General features: G+C 42.6%; 1 protein-coding gene, 1 long non-coding RNA gene, 1 other non-coding gene and 1 pseudogene across 4 annotated transcripts in view; 3 read left to right on the forward strand and 1 right to left on the reverse strand.

Annotated features, from left to right (window-relative positions):
• LOC123807556 overlaps positions 1-4,176 on the forward strand; it is a 62,230-nt gene extending 58,054 nt beyond the window's left edge. Inside the window, exons 3-5 of the long non-coding RNA XR_006783666.1 lie at positions 789-1,073; positions 1,271-1,344; positions 3,906-4,176. This is a non-coding gene — a long non-coding RNA (uncharacterized LOC123807556). The remainder of the gene's footprint in view (positions 1-788; positions 1,074-1,270; positions 1,345-3,905) is intronic.
• A 2,828-nt stretch (positions 4,177-7,004) lies between these two features.
• On the reverse strand, positions 7,005-8,125 carry LOC123807529 (annotated as a pseudogene).
• A 5,040-nt stretch (positions 8,126-13,165) lies between these two features.
• LOC123813289 lies at positions 13,166-13,272 on the forward strand. Its single transcript, XR_006784718.1, has one exon. It is a non-coding gene; the product is annotated as a U6 spliceosomal RNA (small nuclear RNA).
• A 5,056-nt stretch (positions 13,273-18,328) lies between these two features.
• NRG2 (neuregulin 2) overlaps positions 18,329-23,907 on the forward strand; it is a 170,766-nt gene continuing 165,187 nt past the window's right edge. For both annotated transcript variants that reach the window (XM_045818667.1, XM_045818657.1), the window contains exon 1: positions 18,329-19,211. In XM_045818667.1, the coding sequence (XP_045674623.1) occupies positions 18,500-19,211 (712 nt within the window). In that variant the 5' untranslated portion in view covers positions 18,329-18,499. The remainder of the gene's footprint in view (positions 19,212-23,907) is intronic.

The following is a 23,907-nucleotide window of genomic DNA, read 5'->3' on the forward strand; positions in this document are numbered from 1 at the left end:
GAACAGGAACAGTTCTTCCAGTGTAACAGAGGGAAGGCAGAGTGTGAGTACAGGTATGGGATGGTGGGTGTATATGGAGGTGGTGGGTAAGGATGGGGAATGACTGTCAGATCTTTTCTTTCTTTTACTGCAGCATAGTTGAGTTCATCAAAACAAAATCCATGTCTAACTTTGTGTATAATGTGCATAAAGGAAGTAAGCTGTGTAGTCTCTAGATGGTCTTGCATAAGATACTCTTTCAGTTGTATTGCAGCTTAACAAACTACTTCCAAACTTAGTGGCTTGAAACAACAATTTCTTATTTCTCACCATTCTTTGGATCTCCTGATTCTTCTGCTTCACATAGTGCTGGCTGAAGTGCTAAGAAAGGTGTAATATCCACCATGGCCTCACTCCAAATGCTGGCAGATGGTGCTGGCTACTGGCAGGAAGCACAGCTGGGCTGTCAACCAGGGGCCTTGCCTTTCCTCGTTGTGGGCCTTTCCGCACAGTTGCTTGGGCTTCCTTACAGCATGGTGGTCTCAAGGGAGAGAAACTTCTTACATGTTGGACAGTGAGATGTTTGAAGGGGAATCCATATTAGGGTACTTTCAGCTTTGGGGACCACATTTTACAATTTACCCATACAGTCTAGCTGGGAAACCATACCCATATTTTGTCTTGCTAATTAAAACTAGATGATAAGAATCCTTAATGATAAAACAATAGCAAGAGCTGTGATTTTTCTTAGACCTAGAAAATAAGCAAAGCTTTATTTCTCCTTTGGTGACTTGAATTTCTTTTTCCAGGTAGAAAACTGCCACCTGTCAACGAATCCTCTTATTTTCCTGTGCATGTTACAGATTTATCCTGAGTGCAACATTTTAAAGTTCCTTTTCCTTCCCATACCAATTATGGCACTTTTCTGACACACTGTCAAATCCAAAAAAAGGGAGCATGGAAAGAATGATTGCACACAGGGGCAATGAAGAGCTCTTGCTTCTGACTCCATGGATATAAACACAATCGACGTGAAATTATACTCAAAGCTTTGTGTTCCCGAGAGAATGGAGGAAAGGAAACCTGAAAAAGTGGTATGTTCATGAGTAAGAAACTGTAGTCAGTAAAATATGAAGGATACATATACAAATAAAATACTGATAGGTAAAAAAAATGTAGCTTCTGGTTTAAAGCTACATGGCCCATACTGATACATCTATAGTTTTCTGTTTCAAAAAAGTTGAATTATAAGCATTATAATTCATTTTAATGGATTTCTGTTTTCTCCTAGACTTACATCCCAAAATTGCAAGCTAAAACTTACCTGAAACTAAATATAAAGCACCACTGGAAAATGTCACTTTGGTGAGGAAGTGGTTATTAGTTGGGGAACCAGTCCAGGTGATATTGTAAATATTGCACTATACTTGTAGCCTTATGTCTACTAGAAATTATAGTTTCTATTAGGGAAACTTTGTGTTCGCCATGGCTTCTGTATTTTACAGCACTTTTCTTCCTTTTACTCACAACCTCTGTTCTCCAGACCATGGGAATTCCTTTCACATTTGAGTCTCCCAAAGACTCCCTACAATGATAGAAATCATCCTTATTTTCACTGTTTACTACAGTAGCCTGTAGTCACATATAACTGAGCACTTGAGATGTGGCTAGTGCAAATGAGGAACAGAATTTTAAATTTTATTTAGTTGTAATTGCTTAAAATTACAATTTAACTAGCCACATACATCCAGGATGGCTACCATACTGGACAGCACAGCCTGATGTCTCACCGGTAGCTCACAGAATTCTGCTCACCTCCTTTTCTCTAGAATTTGAAAAAGACTGAATTTCAATATCCTAATTCACTAATAGGCATTGCCCTATCATACAGTTTTTATCTGTAGTAATTTGGTTAATGTTTGTATCCCTCATTGGATCACAAGCTCCTTAGGGACAAGGGCTGAAATTGGGTTTTTTTCCCCTCACTTTTATATTACACCCAGGACCTAGTCTGGTATCTGAAACACAATAGGTACTCAATTAATATATGAGTAGATGAATGAATTTAAAAGTATCCCTAAACTTTTGGTATAAATGAGGATTTCACTATTCTCTCTCTCTTTGAGTGTGTGTGTGTGTGTGTGTGTGTGTGTGTGAGAGAGAGAGAGAGAGAGAGAGAGACTATTTGAAGATATAGAGAGGAGACCAAGATAAGGTTATTAAAGAAAAATCAAGTTGGCTGTAGAATACTTTGGAATCAGAACATTGGCTTTATTAACAAGACTCTTCTTAAGCATTTACTCTGTGCCAGGCAGTATCTTAAGTACTCCTCACAAGATGACAGATGGAATAAGTACTTTTATTATCACCATGTTATCTGTGATGTGGAGGACAAGAGAAGTAACTAACCCAAGGTTGTACAGCGAGGACCTAGTAGAGCAAGCATTTAAATCCATGTAACTCAACTTTAGAGCCTACCTTCTTAACCACAATGCTGTCTTGCTTTTTGCGTTTGACTGTGTCCATATGGTAGTAGAAACCTAGTGAACTCAAACATCTGCCTCAGGCTTCCGTTTCAACGTAAGCTTCAGTCAGCCAGCGTGTCTTGGCATCTAGGCCTCTTTCAAATGGTGCAGGTAGAGGGACATGGGAATAGTAGGCCCAAGAACAGTAGGATGTAAAAATCAGCACAGGATTTCTTTTCTCAGAAAGTTAAACAAATATATATTTTTACCTCTAGGATTTATTTTATTTATTTATTTTTTGCCTTGTACATAAGAGGGAAATGAAACCTTTCTTTAGTAAACAAAACACAAAATAATCAGCCTCCTCTTCCAAGTTTCTGGTGTAGTAAAGACTAATGAAAGCTAAGAGTTACTATAGTCTTTGCGTGAATTAGCTAGTTTTATTTCTCTTTCCCTCTTCCCTCCCCTCATCTCTATCACCTGTTTAGAGCTCCATAGATAGCCCATAATTGATGTTCCGAGTTAGTCGTTTCTCTAATTGTTTCTTTTTTCTTTTTCTTTTTTTTTAGATTAGATGGCTTTTACTATTTCTTTCTTTTTTTAAATTTTATTTTAATCATTATTCAAGTACAGTTTTCTCCCTTTTACTCCCATTCCAGCCCACCCACCCAACCCTCCCTACTTCCCTCCCATTACCACCCATAATTGTTTCTTGTAGAGGTATCTTATCTTCCCGTGTTAATTATACTCTGCTTGCCTGCTCTCACCCATTCCCACCCCCCAGATTCACTCTCCACCCTTTCTGCTCTGAACCCTGGAGCACTGACCTCTGTGGGTTACAACACCCTCTTCCCTCTATGAGGGTGACCCTGGTTCCCTCACCCTTTGACTTCCAATTGGTTTAGTGGAAGCTTGGCAAAGGGGTAGAAGGAAGAAAGGAAGAAAGAGAGATTGGTGCATTTCTTCTTCCTCCTTCATCCCTACTTAGCTGCCATGTTCTTGCAGTAGCTGCCTGACAGCCCAGGTGGTCTGGCACTCCCTGGGATCTGTAACGCTTTCTTTGCCCTGCCCACTCCCACCATCTCTAGGGACTGGAAGGTTTGACAAACTCTTCTTGTTAGTCCCTGGATTCCACTACATACTGTCGTTTCCTTGAACTTTGCTCACATCTTTATGAATAGTCTCTTTAATACATTATTTTCAGTAAATTGTTTCGAGTAGGATGCTGCCTTGGTATATTTCCCCTCTAGTAGTATTTTAAATTAAAGGCATGGAAGAGGCCTAGACTTCCAAATAGGTATAAAATTAAATAGGCGTCAGGTAGATTGTCCCATAAATTGGATCGGGAGATTTTATCACTCTGTTTCCAACACTATTTAGGGGAAAGAGACTGAATGTGACAGACATGTGTCCCCATTATATGTATCGGAGATAGGTCATCAGGCTTTTTCTTTTTTACAGCTTGAATGAAATGACCTCAAGTTCATTCATTCCCTTGGCCCTAAGACTCTGACCATCAAGCAATCTTGTGATTACTGAATTGGTTTCCTTGGTAACTTGATTCAAAGAAAGAGGTACCTTGGAGGGTGAACAACAACATTCCAGACTTGGAAAAAAATATAGACTTCCCTTACGTTAATCAAATTGGTATTTTTAAAGAAAGAAAAGAAAAAGAATACAGTTCCCACCTTCCCCCTTCCATAGCATATTACCTTTCTTTTTCTTTCTGGCTTGTATTTCTCTTTTTTTATTCTTTTTTAAAAATATATTTTATTGATTATGCTATTACAGTTGTCCCATTTCCCCCCCTTCACTCCCCTCTACTCTGCATACCCCCTCCCACCCACATTCCCCTCCTTTAGTTCATGTCCATGAGTCATACATATAAGTTCCTTGGCTTCTACATTTCCTGTAGTATTCTTACCCTTCCCCTGTGTATTTCCTACCTACCGTCTATGCTACTTATTCTCCGTACCTTTTCCCCCTCTCTCCCCCTCCCACTCCCCTGTTGATAACCCTCCCTGTGATCTCTATTTCTGTGTTTCTGTTCCTGTTCTAGTTGTTTGCTTAGTTTGCTTTTGTTTTTGTTTTAGGTATGTTTGTTAATAATTGTGAGTTTGCTGTCATTTTACTGTTTATATTTTTTATCTTCTCTTTCTTAGATAAATCCCTTTAACATTTCATATAATAAGGGTTTGGTGATGATGAACTCCTTTAACTTGACCTTATCTGAGAAGCACTTTATCTACCCTTCCATTCTAAATTAAAGCTTTGCTGTATAGAGCAATCTTGGATGTAGGTCCTTGCCTTTTATGCCTTGGAATACTTCTTTCCAGCCCCTTCTTGCCTGCAAGATCTCTTTTGAGAAATCAGCTGACAGTCTGATGGGAACTCCTTTGTAGGTAATTGTCTCCTTCTCTTGCTGCTTCTAAGATTCCCTCCTTAATTTTAATCTTGGGTAATGTAATTCTGATGTGCCTTGGGTCCAACTTCTTTGGGACTCTCTGAGCTTCCTGAACTTCCTGGAAATCTATTTCCTTTTCTGGTTTATATTTGTAATATGTATCTTGTTTTTGTACTGTATGCAGATATTTCTATTTTATTAAAATCCACATAGTTACTGGATAATTATTTACACTAATTACACTAATTATTTACATTAATTAATATAAAGTATTATATTAGACATTAATAAAAATTTTACCATTTGTTATTTTTATGGACATTATTATTTCTTTTTTAGAGCTAACAATGCCTTCTTTTATTTTTATGTATGTATTTTTTTCTTATGGCTTCAGCCCTGTGTTAAAATGAAGATTCCTGTTACCCTACAAATTAATCTGTATCTCTACTCTGTTATTGTACCCATTCTTTGTCTTCCTTCTTGTTGTAATAGAAGAATCATTTTTCCTGCCAAAGAGCAGCCCCTCTCTGGATGCTCTTGTGCCTGCCCTCTCCTGGCTTTTGAAGGGCTTCCTCTCCATTTATCCCCCTTCTCCCACAATACTTGCTTCCTCCTCACTGAACATTCCCAGTAGCATCCAAGCATGCACTAGCATCTCCGGTTTTGGTAAAAACCCTCCCTTGACTCCACATCCACCTCCAACTAGTACTTCATTTCTCTGCTTGTCAGCACAGCAAAACGCTTCGGGAAAGTTGTGTATATGGATGTCACCACTTCCTTACCTTACCCTGACTCCATTCTGGCTTCCGTTCAGGAAGCCATCACTCTGCTGAAACAGCTTTAGTCGAGATCATCGGTGATCTACACGTTGCCAAATTCTATCACTCTTTGCTATCTTATTCGGTCTCTTACAAACTTTGGACACAGTTGACCAGTCTCTTTTTAAAATGCTTTCTTTTCTTGACTTCCATGCTACCATTCTCTCAGTCTCCTTTCCTGACTCTTCTTCCTCTGTCCAACTTCTAAATGTTGGGTTGCCTCAGGGTTAGATTCTAGACGTACATCAAGCATGTGTGGCTATGGAGTACTTGAAATGTGGCCAGTCTGAAATGAGATATGCTGTAAGCATAAAATACTTTCTGAATTCCAAAGACTTAGTATTAAAAGAATATAAAATATCTCTAATAATTTTATATGATTACATATTGAAATATTTTGGATACATTGGGTTATTAAAATTCATTATATCTGTTTCTTTTTGCCTTTTTGACATGGCTATAGAAAATTCAAAATTACATATGTGGCTCGCATGTAGTTCTGTTGGACAGTGCTGTTCTAGGTCCTCTTTCTTATCAACTTTCTCTTTTCATCATCTAGTTTCATAGCTTTAGGTACCATCTCTATGTTGACTCCCAAATTTGGACCTCTAACTCTGACCTCTCCTTTGAAGTCTAGACTTACATATCCAGCTAACTTAAATTACCATGTGAATGTCTAACATGTATCCCAGTATTAATGTGTCAAAAATGGAATTTCTGCCCTGGCTCATGTGGCTCAATGGGTTGAGTACCAGCCTGCGAACCAAAGGATTGCCAGTTCGATTCCCAGCCAGGGCACATGCCTCAGTTGCAGGCTGGGTCCCCAGTAGTGGGGATGGGAGATGCAACCACACATTGATATTTCTCCCTCTCTTTCTCCTTCTCTTCCCCTCTCTCTAAAAAATAAATAAATAAAACCTTTAAAAAATGAAATTTCCTGTTTCCCCTAGCCTCATTATGTTGCTTACTAAGTTTCCCATCTCAATCAATGGTGGCATCATCTGTCCGGTTGCTCAAATAAAAACTCGAGTCATCCTTGATCACACTACCTTCCTTACTTACTTCATCCACTCTTGGTTGGTTGGCTCCACCTTCAAATTATACTTTGAATTCCATCAATTTTTTCTCCTCTCCAGTGCCACTACCCCTGTCTAAGCCACTGTCACTTCTACTCAGACTACTGCCACAGCTTCCTAACTGCTCTTTGCTTCCACTCTTGCACTGTTATAGTCTCTGCTCCCTATTGCAGAGTGATTTAATATTAAGTAGCATGTTTATCCAACTGGTTCATTAATTCAATTTCTTGTTCAAATGTTATACAGAGAAAAATAAGGAAAATGTACAGAATTTGTGCTACTGTGAGGACACAGACAAATGACTGAACACATCACCAGGTTCCTTTCCAGGTCACAGCAGAAGTCCCTGGGCCCCAGTGCAATGGAGCGCTGCTATGACAGGGCAGGGATGAAATACTGCAGGGACACATCCCCGTGGAGCAGATCAAAGTGAACCATCTTGTGACTCAGGACATTGCAGACGGCCTTTGTAGGGTTTACTTGTCCAGCAAGAAACTGCAGGAACTTCCTAATATCTATATGTACTTCCACCATCTGGTCTGGGTTTCTGTCCTGAAAATGTTTCGGAGGCTAAAATGACAGGAATATCTTCGGATGTAACAAGGTACTTACTTAATGGAGGACTTCTGAGATCTCTAAAGTCAGTTGTAACACACACTACTTCAGATTCTATTTTCAAGTCTCCATTAGGTTTGCTTCAATATAAGATGATAGCTGATGTTTTTCATTCTTTCCACAATGCTCATTATAGTCTTCAAGGCTGGCAAATATCTATTAACATCAGGGTCTGGGATTGTGGTTCTTGTAAATTCTTCCGCAGTTTCCTAGGAATAACCTTTATGGTGCTGTCATGGGCTACCATGCAACTACTGCTCAACACAGATAACAGCTCTCTGGCGATTGTGATGTCTACGTAAATTTCATTGTTTTCCTTGGAGACACTGTCCACCTGGAATTCTCTGACGTTCTCCTGGGGAAGCTCGCAGCACATGCTGGTCCCACCACCTGCCACAGACAAAATTGAGCTTATGTGGGCCCATGGGCAGGGTACAGGCTTGGCAAGCTTGGCCACTGTGAAACTGACATGCGTGAAGGGGTTCAAACAGGCTGCTTCCACGATCTTGGCCAGAAACTTCATGACAGGATTCAACCCACGGGGGGACTGTTGGCGGACTGGAGTCTAGCGTTTGCCCTCAGAGTAGAGTGAACTCCTTTAAATATAAACTAGAACATACCATTCTTCTACTTAAATTCTCCAATGACTTCCCATTGTACTTGGAACAGAATCCAAACCTACCATAGCAAGGCCCAGGATAAATCTGATCTTATCTCCCTGCCCTCATTCATGCCACTCCTGTTCTAAGAATCTTCAACCCCACTGGCTTTTTTCCCCATACTTTGATGTCAAGTTTGTTACTGCCTCAGGCCCTCCATACAGAATTCTTTCCTGTGCCTCAAATGCACTGCTCCCAGCGTTCTGTATGGCTAACTCATCTTTATCTTTCAGACCTCAGCTCAAATGTTGCCTCTTTAAAGAGTGCCTTTGCAAGTGCCATTCTGTCCTAGTCACTTTCAATCTAATCATACACACTCTCTTTTCTTCCTCTTTTCTTTATCTTACTGTAATATTTTATGTATTTGTTTCCTTTTTGTGTGTCTGTGTTCCTTTAAGAGTGTAACGTCTGCCCTGGCATAGCTCAGTGGATTGAGCATGGGCTGCAAACCAGACATCGCAGGTTCGATTCCCAGTCAGGGCACATGCCTAGGTTGCAGGCCACGGCCCCCAGCAACTGCACATTGATGTTTCTCTCTCTCTCTCTCTCCCTCTCTCTCTCTCTCTCTTTCTCCTTCCCTTCCCTCTCTAAAAATAAATAAATAAAATCTTTAAAAAAAAAAAAGAGTGTAACGTCTTCAAGAGTGGGAGCAGCCCTGGCTGGTTCAGTTGGCTGGAGTGTCATGCCAACATACCAACGTTGTGGGTTTGATCCCCAGGCAGGGTATGGACAGGAAGCAACCAATGAGTGCATAAATAAATGGGACAACAAATTGATGTTTCATTCTCTCCCTTCCTTTCTCTCTCACAAATCAATAATAAAAAAAAAAAGAGTAGGACCTCATGTGTCTAATTTGTACCCTCATTCTCAGCGTCTGGTATAAAAAACTTGGTCTGGAGTAGGCACTGAAAATATTGTAGTTTTGAGTGATAAATTGCAAAATTGATATTAATCAAATAGATTTTTTAAAGAATGAATAAAACTATTTTTGAAATCAGTAATTTCATTTTGGAATGAATAATATGGAATCACTTAGAAACTAAGCCATAACTTAAGGAGTTTGTAGGCATTAGGCCCTGATAGATATTAATCCCTTAATGTGATTGAATTTGTCAAGTTCAGCGAACATTGAGCACCTAGTGTTTGCAGAGTGTATGTTCTCTGCCCTCACAACTGGGAGAGCTGAGAGGACAGTGGGACACTGAGCCTGAAAGACAAATGGGAGGGATGACATTAAGGGAAAAAGTGTTGGGTGTGGCTGGGAGGTCCAAGGCAGGCACTTGCTCAACTGGTAATCGCTCCTGCCTCTAATTTTGCCTAGATTTTAGCTCTGACAGGAACCATGGCTAGTATTTCTTTAGCATCTGGGTCCATATACAAAGTAGGTTTTCAAGAAATGCTTCTTGGTAGAATGAATAAGTAAATTTATGAATTGTAAAAAAAAACTCAGGAAAAGTAAAGTCTTAAAATTTCTGACTATGGCTGATTTTGGAAGTGTCTGGGAAGCAAATGAAAAAGAATGCACATAATCTAGAAAATTATAAAGCAAGGTTGGATTGGACGCTCAAAGAAAGAGAAGAGAGAGGAGAGAGTGAGAGGAGAAGGAAGAGAGAAGAGAGAGGAGGGTTTGGGAATAAGAGAATAATTTCTTCTTCTCATCCTGCTTCACGCCCACAGAGTTGAATCAACCTCAAAGTTCCTGTTGACCTCGGGAGAGGATTCCAAATACACAAATCAGGAAAACAGAGGGAGGAAAATCTTTTTATGTTAAACAGCACAAAATCCAGCTTGAGGACATCTTATTTTTTCTCAATCCAAATCAGATATGCTGTGACAGGCAAAAGAAAACTAATGATGTTGCAAAACATGAATGTATTAACTGCTTGTGATGCTACAGGAAAGATACGGCGTATCTAGATGATACTTTGCTATGGTCTTTTTAGGGAGCTTCTGGATTTGTATCTAAAAGTAATATCTGGAAAAGAGATAGCAATTTGTGCTCACATAGCACTTTTCATCCAAAGGTCTCAAAGCACTTTACAAAGAAATAAGTATTATTATCCCAGATGGAACAACTCAGACAGAGGGGCTGCTACCCTTTTCAACAAATTGGGGAGTGGAAGCCCTTGAACTCCTGACATAGGCTGTACATGACTGAATCAGCTCCTCCCTCCTGACTGGGAGCTGGGAGTACCATTGATGTGACTTTTTTAAAAAACATGAAGTCGAACATCAGGTTCTACTCTTAAGAATTTTAGCATGTGTTCAAAACCTATGAAAATGGGTAGTTTTAAAACAGAGTTTGAAGTAAAGTATGGCTACTGAAATAAAAGTTATTCTAGTCAGACGAGTAATAGCTAACATGTCGAGCATTACTCTGCATGGGCTATATAAATTATTTGACTTATAAAATAATAACACAACAATTTTAATGAGGTAGGAACTATTATCATTTAACCCATTTAACTGGAAACCAAGACACAGAAAAGTGAAGTAACTAGACCAAATGTCCATTAAGCACGTGGCAGAACTGAACTTCAGAGGTAGGCAGTTCGAGTTCACTGCCCACAACCTTAGCCAGTCATTCTGTGCCAGGTACTGTGAAGCATTTTGCATGAATTACCTCCCCAGAACACGAATCCTCACAAAACCTATAAGAGGTAGAATTATTATTATCCCAATTTTATTGGGGAAGGAAACTAAGGCTGACAAAGGTAAAGTGACTCACCTAAGCCCACATTGCAGGTGGGGTGGAGCCTGGATTTTGAAATGTGGACAAAAGAGCACTAGGCAAAGAATCAGGGTTTTCATGCTGTTTTTGCCACTAAGGAGGCTGTGTGACCTTGAGCAGATGAGATAACCTCTATGGTCTCTAGATCTTCCTCTGCAAAAGGAGGGCTTTGGGCCACATGGTTGCTAAAGTCCTTCCCAGTGCTAACATTCTCAGATTCTCAATATCTGTTTTCTACTTAGTTCCTTGTTTGAAAAATCCTTGGAGGAAAAGAAATGAACCACACAGAACCTGAGAGTGACTGTGGAAGCCAAATTTAGAAAACAGACCTCAAAAGGATAAAAAAAAATAAGTTTACAAAATGCCTTTATTCAGAAAATGTGACTCCCCTGCAAAGTGTTTGTCTTGGTTTGTGAGACTCAGTGACCACAGAAAGGCCATGCACACCTCACTCACTAGCCAGTGCTCCTGGATGGGGTCAGTCTTACAACCTGGGTCAGTGGCCATTTCTGGCCGCTGAATTGGCTAAAGCTGGAGGAAGTCCATTTTGTGTGGGAAGGATCTGGGAGAAGAAGCTGAGCTTTTCATGTGGGTGTTCTATCTTGAATTCAGAATGTCTATACCATTCTGTCTACTTCTGGTTTTGTTCTCAGTGGTTGTTATATAGTGACACCATCCACTGCCACCATGAACCAGCTTTGTCACAGCCTTGTGGGAGCCACGGTGGGTAATGAACAGGTCTGGCTTCCATTTCTCTGTGTGGTTCTGTTCAAAAGTGTGAGCGTGCCCTGGCTGGCGTAGCTCAGTGGATTGAGCTCGGGCTGCAAACCACAGCATCGCAGGGTTGATTCCCAGTCAGGGCACAAGCCTAGGTTGTAGGCCATGGCCCCCAGCAACCGCACATTGATATTTCTCTCTCTCTTTCTCCCTCCCTTCCCTCTTTAAAAATAAATAAATAAAATCTTTAAAAAAAAGTGTGAATTTGATCCAAAGGGGAAGAAATCATTATCTTGAAGAGAAATCTATGCTCTCATGTTTGTTGCAACATTGTGCACGGTCATCAAAGTATGGAAAAAACTTAAAGTGTCCATCACTGGATGAGTGGATAATAATGGGTGTGATATACAGTGAGGTGTGTCCAGAAAGTATCCAGCCACATACTATGAAAGCTAGAAACATTTATTGAAGAAGATACAAGAAACATTGTACATAGGACAATAGCACCTCAGACCCCTTGAAAGTAGGCACCTTGGGACCTCACACAGTTCTCCCAATCACCATCAGCTGCCCCATCGTATTTTTCTGAATCTCAATGATGGTCTGAAATCTCTTCCCTTTCAAAGGTGATTTTAGTTTTAAGGAAAGCCAGATGTTACAGGGCACCAAATCTGGGCTGTAGCCAGGCTGAGGCACCTGGTTGAGGCACCAAAAAACTCTACATGAGACAATGTGATGCATGAGTGGGTGCGTTGTCATGATGAAGCTGCCAATCACCAGTTGCCCATAGCTGCAGCCTTCTGAATCATCCTAATAGATTCTGCAGAGGAATGTTCAAGCTTAATGCAAAATCTGTGCAGATTCATTGCTCTACTATTTCAGTCATTGTGAATGCCACAGCCACACAGTACACATGCTCACTCAGTAAAGTACTGACCCCACTGACTAGTACAGTGAAGTCGTCATTGTTCACACATGTGCATTCCAGTCCACTCTCCTTGGCTGCCAGGTTATAATGATGTGATGCAAACAGTTCTCGTTATATTAATAATGGCTGGACTTTTCCCAGACAAACTTACTTATATATATATCATATATATATATATATCATATATACATATATATCTCAGATGGAGAAAGACAGATGCTACATGGTATCATTATATGTGAGACCTAAAAAAGTTAGACTTATAGAACATTGCATAGAATGGTGGTACCAGGATTAGGAGAGGAAGAGGTTGGTAAAAGGATATAAATTTCCAGTTATAAAATGAATAAGCTCTTTAAAAAAAATAAAGATTTTATTTTTAGAGAAGGGAAGGGAGGAGGAAAAGAAGGAGAGAAACATTAATGTGTGGTTGTCTCTTGTGCGCCCCCTGCTGGGGACCTGGCCTACAACCTAGACATGTGCCCTACAAGGGGAATCAAACTAGTAACTCTTTGGTTTGCAGGCCGGCACTCAATCCACTGAGCCACACCAGCCAGGGCTAAAATGAATAAACTTTTAAAACCTAATGTATAACATAGTGATTAATGATATATTATGTAATTGAAATTTGCTAAGAAAGTAGAACTTGTGTTCTCACTGAAAAAAAAGAGGGGGTAAATATATGAGGTGATGGATGTGTTAATGAACTCAATTGTATGAATCCTTTCACAACATATATCAAATCATCACTTTGTACACTTTAAATATATCGTGTGCTCACTTTGGCGGCACATATACTAAAACTGGAATGATACAAAGAAGATTAGTATGGCCCCCGTGCAAGGACAACACGCAGATCCATGAAGCGCTCCGTGTTTCATCCAGTGTCCCAGTGGGCATCCTCACACCCTTTGATTACCTCGGAAGAAATATGATTCAAAGTACAACATGTGGCACTTAATAGCAAAATTATGACTCTTCACTATAAAAATATTTGTGTAAGGCAATCTGTGAAATGAAAACACAGCTGAGTTATACCTGAGTTATTTGTGCTAATATGTCAATTTGCGTTTCCTTCGTAAACCTTAAAGTCCTGAAATCGACTTAAAAACAAATAAATACATACATTACAATTTCAATTGTACCTCAGCAAGGCTGCACAAATTGAAGTAAATAAATAAGGGGGGAAAAAAACCAAAAGTGTGAGCTTGAGTTTGTAATAAGTCTCGGCCCCATCAGTAGTTTTATGATCTTGGGAAAGTCATTTAAATTCTCTCAGTGTCTCAGTTTTCCTCATCTCTTTGTGAAATGATTCTCATACCACTTGCTCTATACTGTTCTAATTTCAAATAGCCTGACATTGGTGAAAGTAGTTTGGAGACATGAGAGACCTCTCAGACAATGAAAGTGAGGCTGCGAGACGCCTCCCACTCAGATGTCATGGCGCATGAAGTGAGCGTTTTGACAATGGACAAGCCTCAGTGGGAGCCCATTTCTGTCATTTGGGCAAGTTACTAAACTTCTATAAGTCTGTTCAATATGTAAAATGCAAAGTCATCAAGGCATGGAAATACAGATGCAATTGGCCATTAATATATGGCAGCTATTGCTTTTATTATCAGTTTGAATTTATGATGAAGGGTTAGCAGGTTTAGAATATCAAGCTTTATTTTCCAAGACACGCCTGTTAATTCAGTTCTATCCCCAGGAAACAGTCAATATAGAGTTAGTCTGGGCTAGGAAGCCCAGTACCCTGCTCTTTCACACTAAACGACTGAGGCTAATTCTGGAAGCTTGTCCTCATACATATCACACCTTGAGGAAAACTGGACAGGTGCCCTTCTTCCCTTCAGAAGCCTCTGCCTAAGTCCTACCTTGTGTGGCTGCAGGAGTTCTAGACTTGGGATCTCAAAAGTTACCTTTGCATGCTAAAGAAAATAAAATTATAGCAAAGTCATTCCCACCCCTTTTAAGCATGAGAATCTCATTTAGAGGTAAAAAAAAATCAAGGAATCCCATATAACAATAGTTCTACTTTAAGGAGCTTTTGATTGAGAAAATACAGGATAAAAATTAAGCAACAATAAAAATTTAGAGCAGGGGTGTCAAACTCATTTTCACCAGGGGCCACATCAGCCTCCTGGTTGCCTTCAAAGGGCTGAATGTAATTTCAACTCCTTAGCAGTTACGGAGTAGTTACATTTATACAATCCTAAAATTATTTTGGCCCTTTGACAGTAACCATGAGGCTGATGTGGCCCCTGGTAAAAATGAGTTTGACACCCCTGATTTAGAGAATCCCCTCTTAACATTTTTTTGAGTAGGCAGTATATAAACTTGATATAGATTTGCAAGGTACAACAGGGAATACCATGAAAAGTATCTGTCTTGTGCTCTATTCCTCAGTCATGCAGTGCCCTTTCCAGGGTCAATTATTGTTCTAATTTGTACTATGTCCTTTCCAAGGCAATCTATACTCTGCAAATATTTGTATATTTATCTTATAAATATTTATTTATTTTATTAGAGAGAAGGAAAAGGAGAGAGGAAGAGAGGGAGAGAAACATTCATGAGAGCAGGAAACATCATTCAGTTACCTCTCTACGTGCCATGACCAGGGACCAAACCTACAACCCAGGCATGTGCCCTGACCGGGCATCAAATCAGTGACCTTTTGCTTTGCAGGACAATTCCCAACCAACTGAGCCACACCAATGAAAGCTATATATTTATCCTTTAAAAAGTGGTAGCATATCTTGCCACTCTTCTTCACCTTGATTCAGTCTTCTTCATACTAGATAGTGTCTTGTTATGCTTTAAAATGGACATGTGAAAAAAAGAATATGTATTTTTATTCTTCCTAGTGGCATCTACAATTGAAAAGCTGCACTGAATTTTTAAATATATAGAAAGTCTTAGTGTGCAATAACTACACACCACTGAGAGATTCTCAGCTCTTAAATTGGAGACCACTGATATAAGTAAAATATCAATAATATTCAACATTAATTTTGGCCATTACTCTACACAAGGCAGTGTTCTAAGCACTTTACACTTATCTCACATAATCTACATCACTCGAATCCTTCTAGGCTCAGTCTAAATGTTATCTCCTCAGAGAAGCCTTCTTTTATCCAAGTAGATCTACCATCTCCCCTTTCCATTATTCCCTATCATTGCATCCTGTTTATTTCCCTCAAGACTTGTATTACTTTAGGTAATTTAGTTACCTATTCACCTACTTACTTGTTAACTGATGTCTCCTCCTCTAGAGTACAGCTTTGAGGGCAGAGACAGTATCAGTTTGGGTCACTGCAGGCTACCCAATGACCAGTACTGTGCTTTGGTGCTTTTCACAGAGGAGTCATTTGATTGGATATTTACTGACTATGCACAAAATGAACAAAAACCCAACTTTATGTGGTAGATCCTCTTACTGCCTTCATTATATGGATGAGAAAACTAAGGCCTGGAGAGTGAAATAGATTCATCCCAAAGTTAGTAAGTTAAAAAATTGGATTGAAGCCCAGCTCTGCTTGATCCCAGAGCAACAGATCTTCCCCACCACTTTGCTCTCAGAAACAGAAGACTGAATATAGTCTTGGTTGTATGTGATCTTGAGTAAGTCCCTTTTTCTACCTGGGACTGATTTTTTTCCACTAAAAAATGAGAGGATGGAGTTAGTGATCTTTATAATGTTGTTCTGTGATATACAAGATCTGTGATCTGTGAAATGAAAAGGGGGACAATGAAGGGACCAACAAGATGGACTGTGCATTTAAGAGAGTTGATTTTCAGTTCGCTAAAGATTTGCTTCTCCTTTAAAGCCAGGCACCATGTTGGTTGTTTCACTGGGGAAGGATACAAAGACTAATAGGACATTGTCCCTCCCATTAAGGTGACTGGTCTGAGCCTGAGTTGGGTAGCTCAGCCGGTTAAAGCATCATTCTGATATGCCAAGCTTGTAGGTTCTATGCCCAGTCGGGACACATACAAGAATGAATATGTAAATAGATCAAACAATAAATTGATGCTTCTCTCTCTCTCTCTATCTCTGTCTCTCTGTTTTTCTCTCCCTTCCTCGTTCTAAAATCATTTAAAAAATGACTGGTCTGATGGGTCTAATGTAGCCTCTGTTAACAGTTGCTTGAAGTACAGTGTAAGTCAGTGTAGTAATATGTGTGAGGCACATGGTAACACAGAAGAAGAAGGATTCCTTCCATCATGTATGTGTATGGGGACAGAAGGGAGGGGTGAGGTAAAATGCTATGCTGGGCCTTGGGGAAAGAATGGTTTTCTAGGTGAACAAAGTAGCAGTGAGACTTCCTGGACATGAGACATGATGGGCAGAAGCACACCAGGAAATCGCACAATGTGCTGAGGATTGCTAGGGTAGGAGGCTGGCTCCCAGAGTGTGGAGCTGGGTAGGTCAAGGGAGCCCATGAAGAGTCATGCTGAAGAGCTTGGACTTGACTCTGGAGAGCAATGGGACTGGCAGATTTTATTTGTGTTTTATTTTTAGAAAGATCATGCTGGCAGTGCATGATGGAGGGGGGTGATGAGGTGAGGCGTAGAAACCCGTTTAGAGGCTCCTCAGTAGTCCCAGCCAGAGGATGAGCACTCGGACCCCCAGGACTCAAGGCAGAGTTGGAGAGCAGCTAGGTGAATCGGAGATATCTCAAACTGTAGAGCCAAAGGATTTGGTGGTTGATTAGATGAGGGAGGAGAGGATGAGGCTAAAGAATTTATCTGAATAGATTGGATTGCCTAGTATGAAACGGTGCCATTAATAACTACAGGGAATCTGGACTGGGGTGGGAAAGACAGTGCCACTGGCTTTGGGGATGTTAAGTCTGAGGGGTCTCTTAGCCAGGAGGAAAGGTCTAGCTCCCTCCTTCCTTCCCAGAATAGCAATCCCGGTCTATGTCACCCATCCATGAGCCAGTCTCCTGGGGTGGGGTGGGTGGCAGTCAGGCATAGAATTCTCCAAAATCTCACTGGAATTTCTGAGCTCCACATTCTTCAAACAGATAAGCTGGGTATTGAAAACTTCCTGGATCCTTATTGATAGGAATAGAATAGGTCGTGGACTTGATTTTTAAAATCTGATACTGGCTTCTGTGTAAGCAAACTCTCCTGCCTCTTGCAAGTACCAGACTTTTAAAAAGAAACCATTTCCTGTGGAGTAGCCTCTGGCCTGACAGGCTCTGGCTCTCAGGTTGGCTCCAGGAAGCCCCCACCTCCTCAGGGAGCGGCTTTTTAAAAGATGAGGTTGCAGCCTGGTCACCTCTGGCGGCTGGAGAAAGCCCAGATCTTGGGGGGCTGGACCCTCTCCCAACCACCACCCCTGGTTAAGTGGCCTCAATGCCGAGACAAGACCTCATGTAGCCCCAACTCTTTACCAAAAGACGGGGCTGGGATTCTCCTCCGCTCAACTCGAATCTCCAGTGCTCACCTGGCGGTGGCAGGGCCGAGCACGTGAGCTCGATTAGCGGCCAGCCTTTGGGGTCCTCCCAGGGAAGGAGACAACCCTGGAAACGGGAGACTGGACCGCCAGCGCGTCGGCGGCAATCTCCCTGGCAGCTACAGCGGGGGGCCAAAGGCAGGGACACGCCCTGTGTCCCACTCCCTTGTTCATAGGACGGAGACAGAATCCGTTATCTCTACTCCGCCCCCTCCTCATGAACTACTCCACTCTCGAGCAGATAAATCCCAAGAGCAAAGGGTTGCACGATCCTTTCCGCGCCCCTGCGGGCCCAGAACCCGGGCTCTAAAGCAGTGCAGTCCCGAGCTTCCCCTGCAGAAGCCGCGCTCCTCACTCGGTCCGGAGGTAGAGGGGGCGCGAGAGAGCAAGTGGGCGGGCGTCCCATCCTCCGCATCCTCCTCCAGGTCCTGGCTCGCTGGGTGGGAGCGCTGCGCGGCTCCGCGCTGCGCATCGCGGCCCGCTTGCCGCCTGCCCCCTGCCCTAGCTGGGCCACGTCCCCGGGCTGCGGGTGGAGGGCTACGAGGCGCTAACGTTACGCTGTTTCCGGTTTTCCAGCAGGCTCTGTTTCCCCTCCCAAGGCGGCGGCGGCGGAGCGGCGGAGCCCCCCAAATGGCCTGGCCAGATGCGGCAGGTTTGCTGCTCAGCGCTGCCGCCGCCGCCACTGGAGAAGGCTCCGTGCAGCAGCTACAGCGACAGCAGCAGCAGCAACAGCAGCAAGAGGAGCAGCAGCAGCAGCAGCAGCAGCAGCAGCGAGAGCAGCAGCAGCAGGAGCAGCAGCAGCAGCAGCAGGAGCAGCAGCATCTCCCGTCCCGCTGCGCCCCCAGAGCCGCGGCCGCCGCAACAGCCGCAGCCCCGCAACCCCGCAACCCGGAGAGCCGCCGCCCGCTCGCGAGCCGCAGCCGCCGGCGGCATGAGGCGCGACCCGGCCCCCGGCTTCTCCATGCTGCTCTTCGGTGTGTCGCTTGCCTGCTACTCGCCTAGCCTCAAGTCCGTGCAGGACCAGGCATACAAGGCACCCGTGGTGGTGGAGGGCAAGGTACAGGGGCTGGCCCCGGCTGGCGGATCCAGCTCCAACAGCACCCGTGAGCCGCCCGCCTCCGGTCGAGTGGCGCTGGTGAAGGTGCTGGACAAGTGGCCGCTCCGGAGCGGGGGGCTGCAGCGAGAGCAGGTGATCAGCGTGGGCTCCTGTGCGCCGCTCGAAAGGAACCAGCGCTACATCTTTTTCCTGGAGCCCACGGAGCAGCCCTTAGTCTTTAAGACGGCCTTTGCCCCCCTCGACACCAACGGCAAAAACCTCAAGAAAGAGGTGGGCAAGATCCTGTGCACTGACTGCGGTGAGTCGCCCCCTCTCTCTGCTGGAGAAAGGGGGGAGGGGCGAGCTGGTGGAGAATGGGGGTGGGGCGTAGAGGTGCTGCAGGTGCCCAGGCCTGGCAGCGCCGGGCCACTGGGGGTGGGGCCGCCCCTGGCCAGGGCGCCTGGCAAGGTGGGTGAGGGGTTTGAGGTTGGGGAGAAGGAGGATCACGCTCAAAGTGTGCCAGGGGTGGGGAAGGGCCGAGGGAGGCGCTGGCCTGTGCCAGCAGGGATCTGCGGCTGATGTATGGCATGTGGGGCTGGAAAGCTGCCATCATAGCCCAGCAGAGTCAGGAAAAACGGAGAGGTCGGGGTGGTGCTGGCCCGCGGCTCAGGGAATCAGGAGTGACCCTCGGAGGCCTTGCCCGCTCTGCTCCCACGGGCCTGCCTTGCCCAGGCTGGCAAGGTCTGCAGGAACAGCTGGGCAGACTCCCAGGCTCTGAAGGCCTCCGCTTACAAGTTCTCCTAGGGAATGATGGCCCCCGCCCCCTCCTTCCTCTCCTGGGCTCCCGGCTCTGCTCATCCACACCGCTGGCGCAGGCAGAGTTGGACTTTTTCTGTTACTGTTTTCTGACCTCCATGTGGCTCAGGTTTTTTGGGTTGTTTTTTTTTTTCTCCATGATTTTCTCAGCCGTGATTGCCTGCTCAGCGGGTAGCACAGCCTTCTCTTAACCTCCAGGACTAGCGAGCAGACACTTCTTTGGGCTGTTCCTGGGAGATTTTACCAGGTCTGTTAATGGTGATGATGATGAAATAGAGTAACTTCTGACAAACGCTGTAAGTTCAGCTCTGACATCCCACGGACAGGGTGTGTTGACTGCATCTCTCATCTTCGCGATGTTGGGTGCTGCACAGGAATGCAGGCGATGAGAAACAGAACACCGAAATCTGTAGATCTGTGCAGCTGGGATGGAGGTCTCCCATGTCACAAGTCAAAGAAATGTCAGTGGAATAGCTTTTTCTTCTTGTCTCTGAATCCAGTACTTACTACTTCTTTTTAAAAATATTTTATTTATTTATTTTTACAGTACTCACTTCTTAGGAAGGTATTTTAAACCAAATTGTCCCCATACTGGAGTATTTGGTCTTAATGCTTATTCATGTTGGGGTTTCATTTTGTCCCAACTAAGGCTGAATTTGGTGCCTGTGGTGTGACTCTGGGCTGTGTAATCCCTGAATTGTGATAGATGCCCTGGACTGTATAGAAGTTGGTATGTTTTCCCAGTTTGCTGATTCTGGGTAGTGTAATGAAGCTTTGAGTTAAGTAGCAAAGAATGTGGGAACAGCTCAAGGAAGTTCTGCTGCCTTCACCTTTCTAGTTCAATGCCTTTGGCTTTTGGAAGCTTGTCTCCTCGCCCCCTTCCACTCCCACCACTCCCACCCTGTCCTTCAAAAGGCAAATTTTAGTTTAGTGATGGGAGTACAGCTAGGTATTAAATTCAACTGTATCGCTTTAATGAGAAGAATCTTGCAGTGCCTTAATGAGAAGGGAAAAACATTTGGTGATAACGGCAGCTCTCTCCCTGACATTGTTCTGTGGAATACTGTTGACTGCTCTATAATGTTGGTTTTATGTTCTGAAATGTTTTATGTTGACAAGTTGAGACCAGTAAAGAATTTCTGATTTTTTTTATTCTGCTAAGTATTTTATCTGAGCCACTCTAGGGAGCTGTGGAACGGTATTATGCAGTGGGAAATAGTGAAAACATTCACTGAACCTTGTCCAAGGACAGCTTCTGTTTTAGATTTTGGTGAGTTGCTTCTGAATATGCAGAGAGCACGTCGCCAGTGCTGTCTGCTGAGACGGACGGTCATTGTCAGACAGCCCCGCGGAGTAACTGTCTTCTCTGCTTCCAGCCCCTCTCCCCCATCAATTACACCTTATTTGTTTTAGTGAGCATTTAAGAGTTGACTAGTTGAGTGTGGAGATTATGACAGATCTGAGGGTCCCATGTATAGTCTGCTTTTAGGTTGTGGTCATCTCGTAGGATTAAAATAGCACGTATAGTATATCTCTCAAAAAGATAAATTTAGGACTGTTATCACTACTCAAGAAAAGGCCCTCACACACCACACATTATCAAGAGGGAATGGTATGGCAGTAAACATCTTAGAATGCAAACACATTTGCTTTGAATTGGTGGTAAGTAGGTACATGTCAGTTTGGGGGGATTACATAAGGGGAGCAGGAATTAGAGGACGTGTTTGTGAGAAGAAACTTGTGGAACTGGCGATAATATAACAGAAAAACATAAACTGCATTTTCTTATTTTCTACCATGTGGTTAAAGAAAACATGGACTGGTAATGGTATATTAAATAAGGAAACAAAATCATCCTAACTAACCACAACACCTTCCTTGTACTCAGCAGGAAATAACTAACAAACTCATTTTCTGTTTTCTATCTCTAAAGAAAACCCTCTGGGCCACGGGGGCATCGGGAACATTTTCTCCTTGGAGCAGGTTTGCCCATTGCAAAATAGGGAAACTGGCACTCAGAAACTGTCATCATGGCCATCTTGTTGAGCAACTATGATTGAATTGTTACTTTGTTCAGCTGGTTTCAGCTCTGAGTGCTCTGGGTCCTGAAAGGCGTGGTTCCTAGGGAGATGATCTAAAAAGCTGTGTTTTGGTGCACCAGGATTTTGGGCTAATGTACTGTATAGAAGGGTATATTATGCTTGAAAGTTGGCATGCCTCATTAGCATTAATTCAGGGGTCAGACCCTTCTAAAAGGTCCTCATAAGTGGCTAATTTCACTGCAACTGTGAAGTGTTGACTTGAAGCCTGTGAAGTCCTCCTCGAATAGCACTGCCTGCCAGAGGGGCATTTTTATGGATCTAATGTGTATCATTCATCCAAAATGACTACCTCTGGTGATAAAGAGTTGAGTAAAATCTTTGCACTTCGAAGAGGATTAAATACATGGGGCGGGGGTTTCTCTGTATCTTTTGTGGAAAAGGAGAGGAAAATTAGTTTGAAAAAAACGCTCAAGAATTCGCAACTCTGCACAGTGCTATTAAAAGCATTCTGTTCTGCAAATAGTTCTGCATTTTTAACAATGGTTGCATATATTTTTGGTACAACCACACTATAACTTGTTGCTTTCCTATATATATGATTTTAAGCTGTTCTCTTATTGAATAGACATAGTAGATAGCATCAGAAAAAAGATCATTCTGTTTTGGGGACTTTCTGATTTGAAGTTTTCTTCCAAGGCAAAGTGTACTTTGCTGTTGAAGACGAAAAAGGTGTATTCCTGGGGGATTTCACATTCTTTAGGGTCGTTTTTAATTCATTTGGCACCTAGATTCATGTATTAGAGGAAGGTGGTTCACACAATTCAGTAAAGCAAAAGCGACTGCATATTTTTAAAATGCTGTTTATTTAAAGAATCTGTTCTTCCTCAGCCAGCTGGAAACCCAGCTGTGATGCAGCTTGAAGATGGGAAAGTGAAACTAGATTAGAAACTGACCAGTCCTGGTCGTGAGGAGGACAAGGCTTGGTTACAGCTTTAGGAACAGAATTACCGATATAATGTCTTTATTTCTTTCAGTGGCTGCTCTCCTCAGCAGACTGGGATTCTTGGAGGCAGGAACCATATTTTATCTTTGATTTCTTGTTTCTCCTTGCTCTCCTGCCCTCAGCATCTGAGGCTGCCCCTGGCTTACAGTGAGACTCTCATAAGTGTCTTTTGAACGGAAGAAGTCTAGTGAAGTTAAAAAAGCAAGCCTCCAGATTAATACTAAAGTAATCTTAACTTGCAGATCTGTGACACTAAGTCCTGGCTGAAAAGCTGAGTTTGATGATAGCCTTCACCTGTGCTGCGGGAAGCTTTCTTCCATAGGAGTCATTATCAACTGGAGCACTTAACCACAAAGCGCTTAACCACTGTGCTGATTAGCGTTAATGGGATTTAGGCAGTGGAGAATAAAAGTCTTGTTGGAGAAGAAAGACCCTCTTTTTTGGAGGGCAGATTACCACTTCTCAACCCTACATTTAAACAATAGAAGGACTATCAGTTTGAATTAATAAATGGTAAACTAGAGAGAGTGGTATATTAACTGACTAGGTAATTAACTTCCTCTTACTGTCTTTTATTATTGAGAACATTTTAAACTTACTTCCTAACAGCAAATAATCAAGTTTGTTTTTTCTTTATAAAATTGTATTATATTTTTGAATATGTAACACATTTATATGGCTCAAAGTTCAGAAAGTTTGTCAGACTATATGGTGGAAAGTCTCCTTACTCTGTCCTTGGCTACTCAGCTCTATGGCAATTGTAAAAGAACATAATCTTAAAATAGGTATTTCTCTAAAAAGCAGAATGTTTTCAAAGTAGTCGGGTATATTTTTAACAGATGGAGAATGTTAATTTTGCTATTAAGCTAATTTTATGGTAAATTCTTCCCATGTAATAGATATTTTTAAAAACCAACCCAAGATCTTAATCAGTATTTTACGTCTTAACTATAACTCTAGGGCCAGAAGTGAAAATACCAACTTACTTCTTTGATACTTTGCCATTAAGAAGTTTTCCCCGACGATGAATTTGGTGAGTGAGTCTTAACTGCGATGATGCTCGAAGGAGAGGGCCAAAGGGTTGTCACTGAGCTTTGCGGCTGCTGCTGTGCCTGCACCGCAGTTCCTGCTGTTTCACGTGCCTGCGAGTCGCA

Source organism: Phyllostomus hastatus, unplaced genomic scaffold (genome assembly GCF_019186645.2).
Source record: "Phyllostomus hastatus isolate PE091 unplaced genomic scaffold, TTU_PhHast_1.1 phas_contig_150, whole genome shotgun sequence".
Classification (NCBI taxonomy): domain Eukaryota; kingdom Metazoa; phylum Chordata; class Mammalia; order Chiroptera; family Phyllostomidae; genus Phyllostomus; species Phyllostomus hastatus.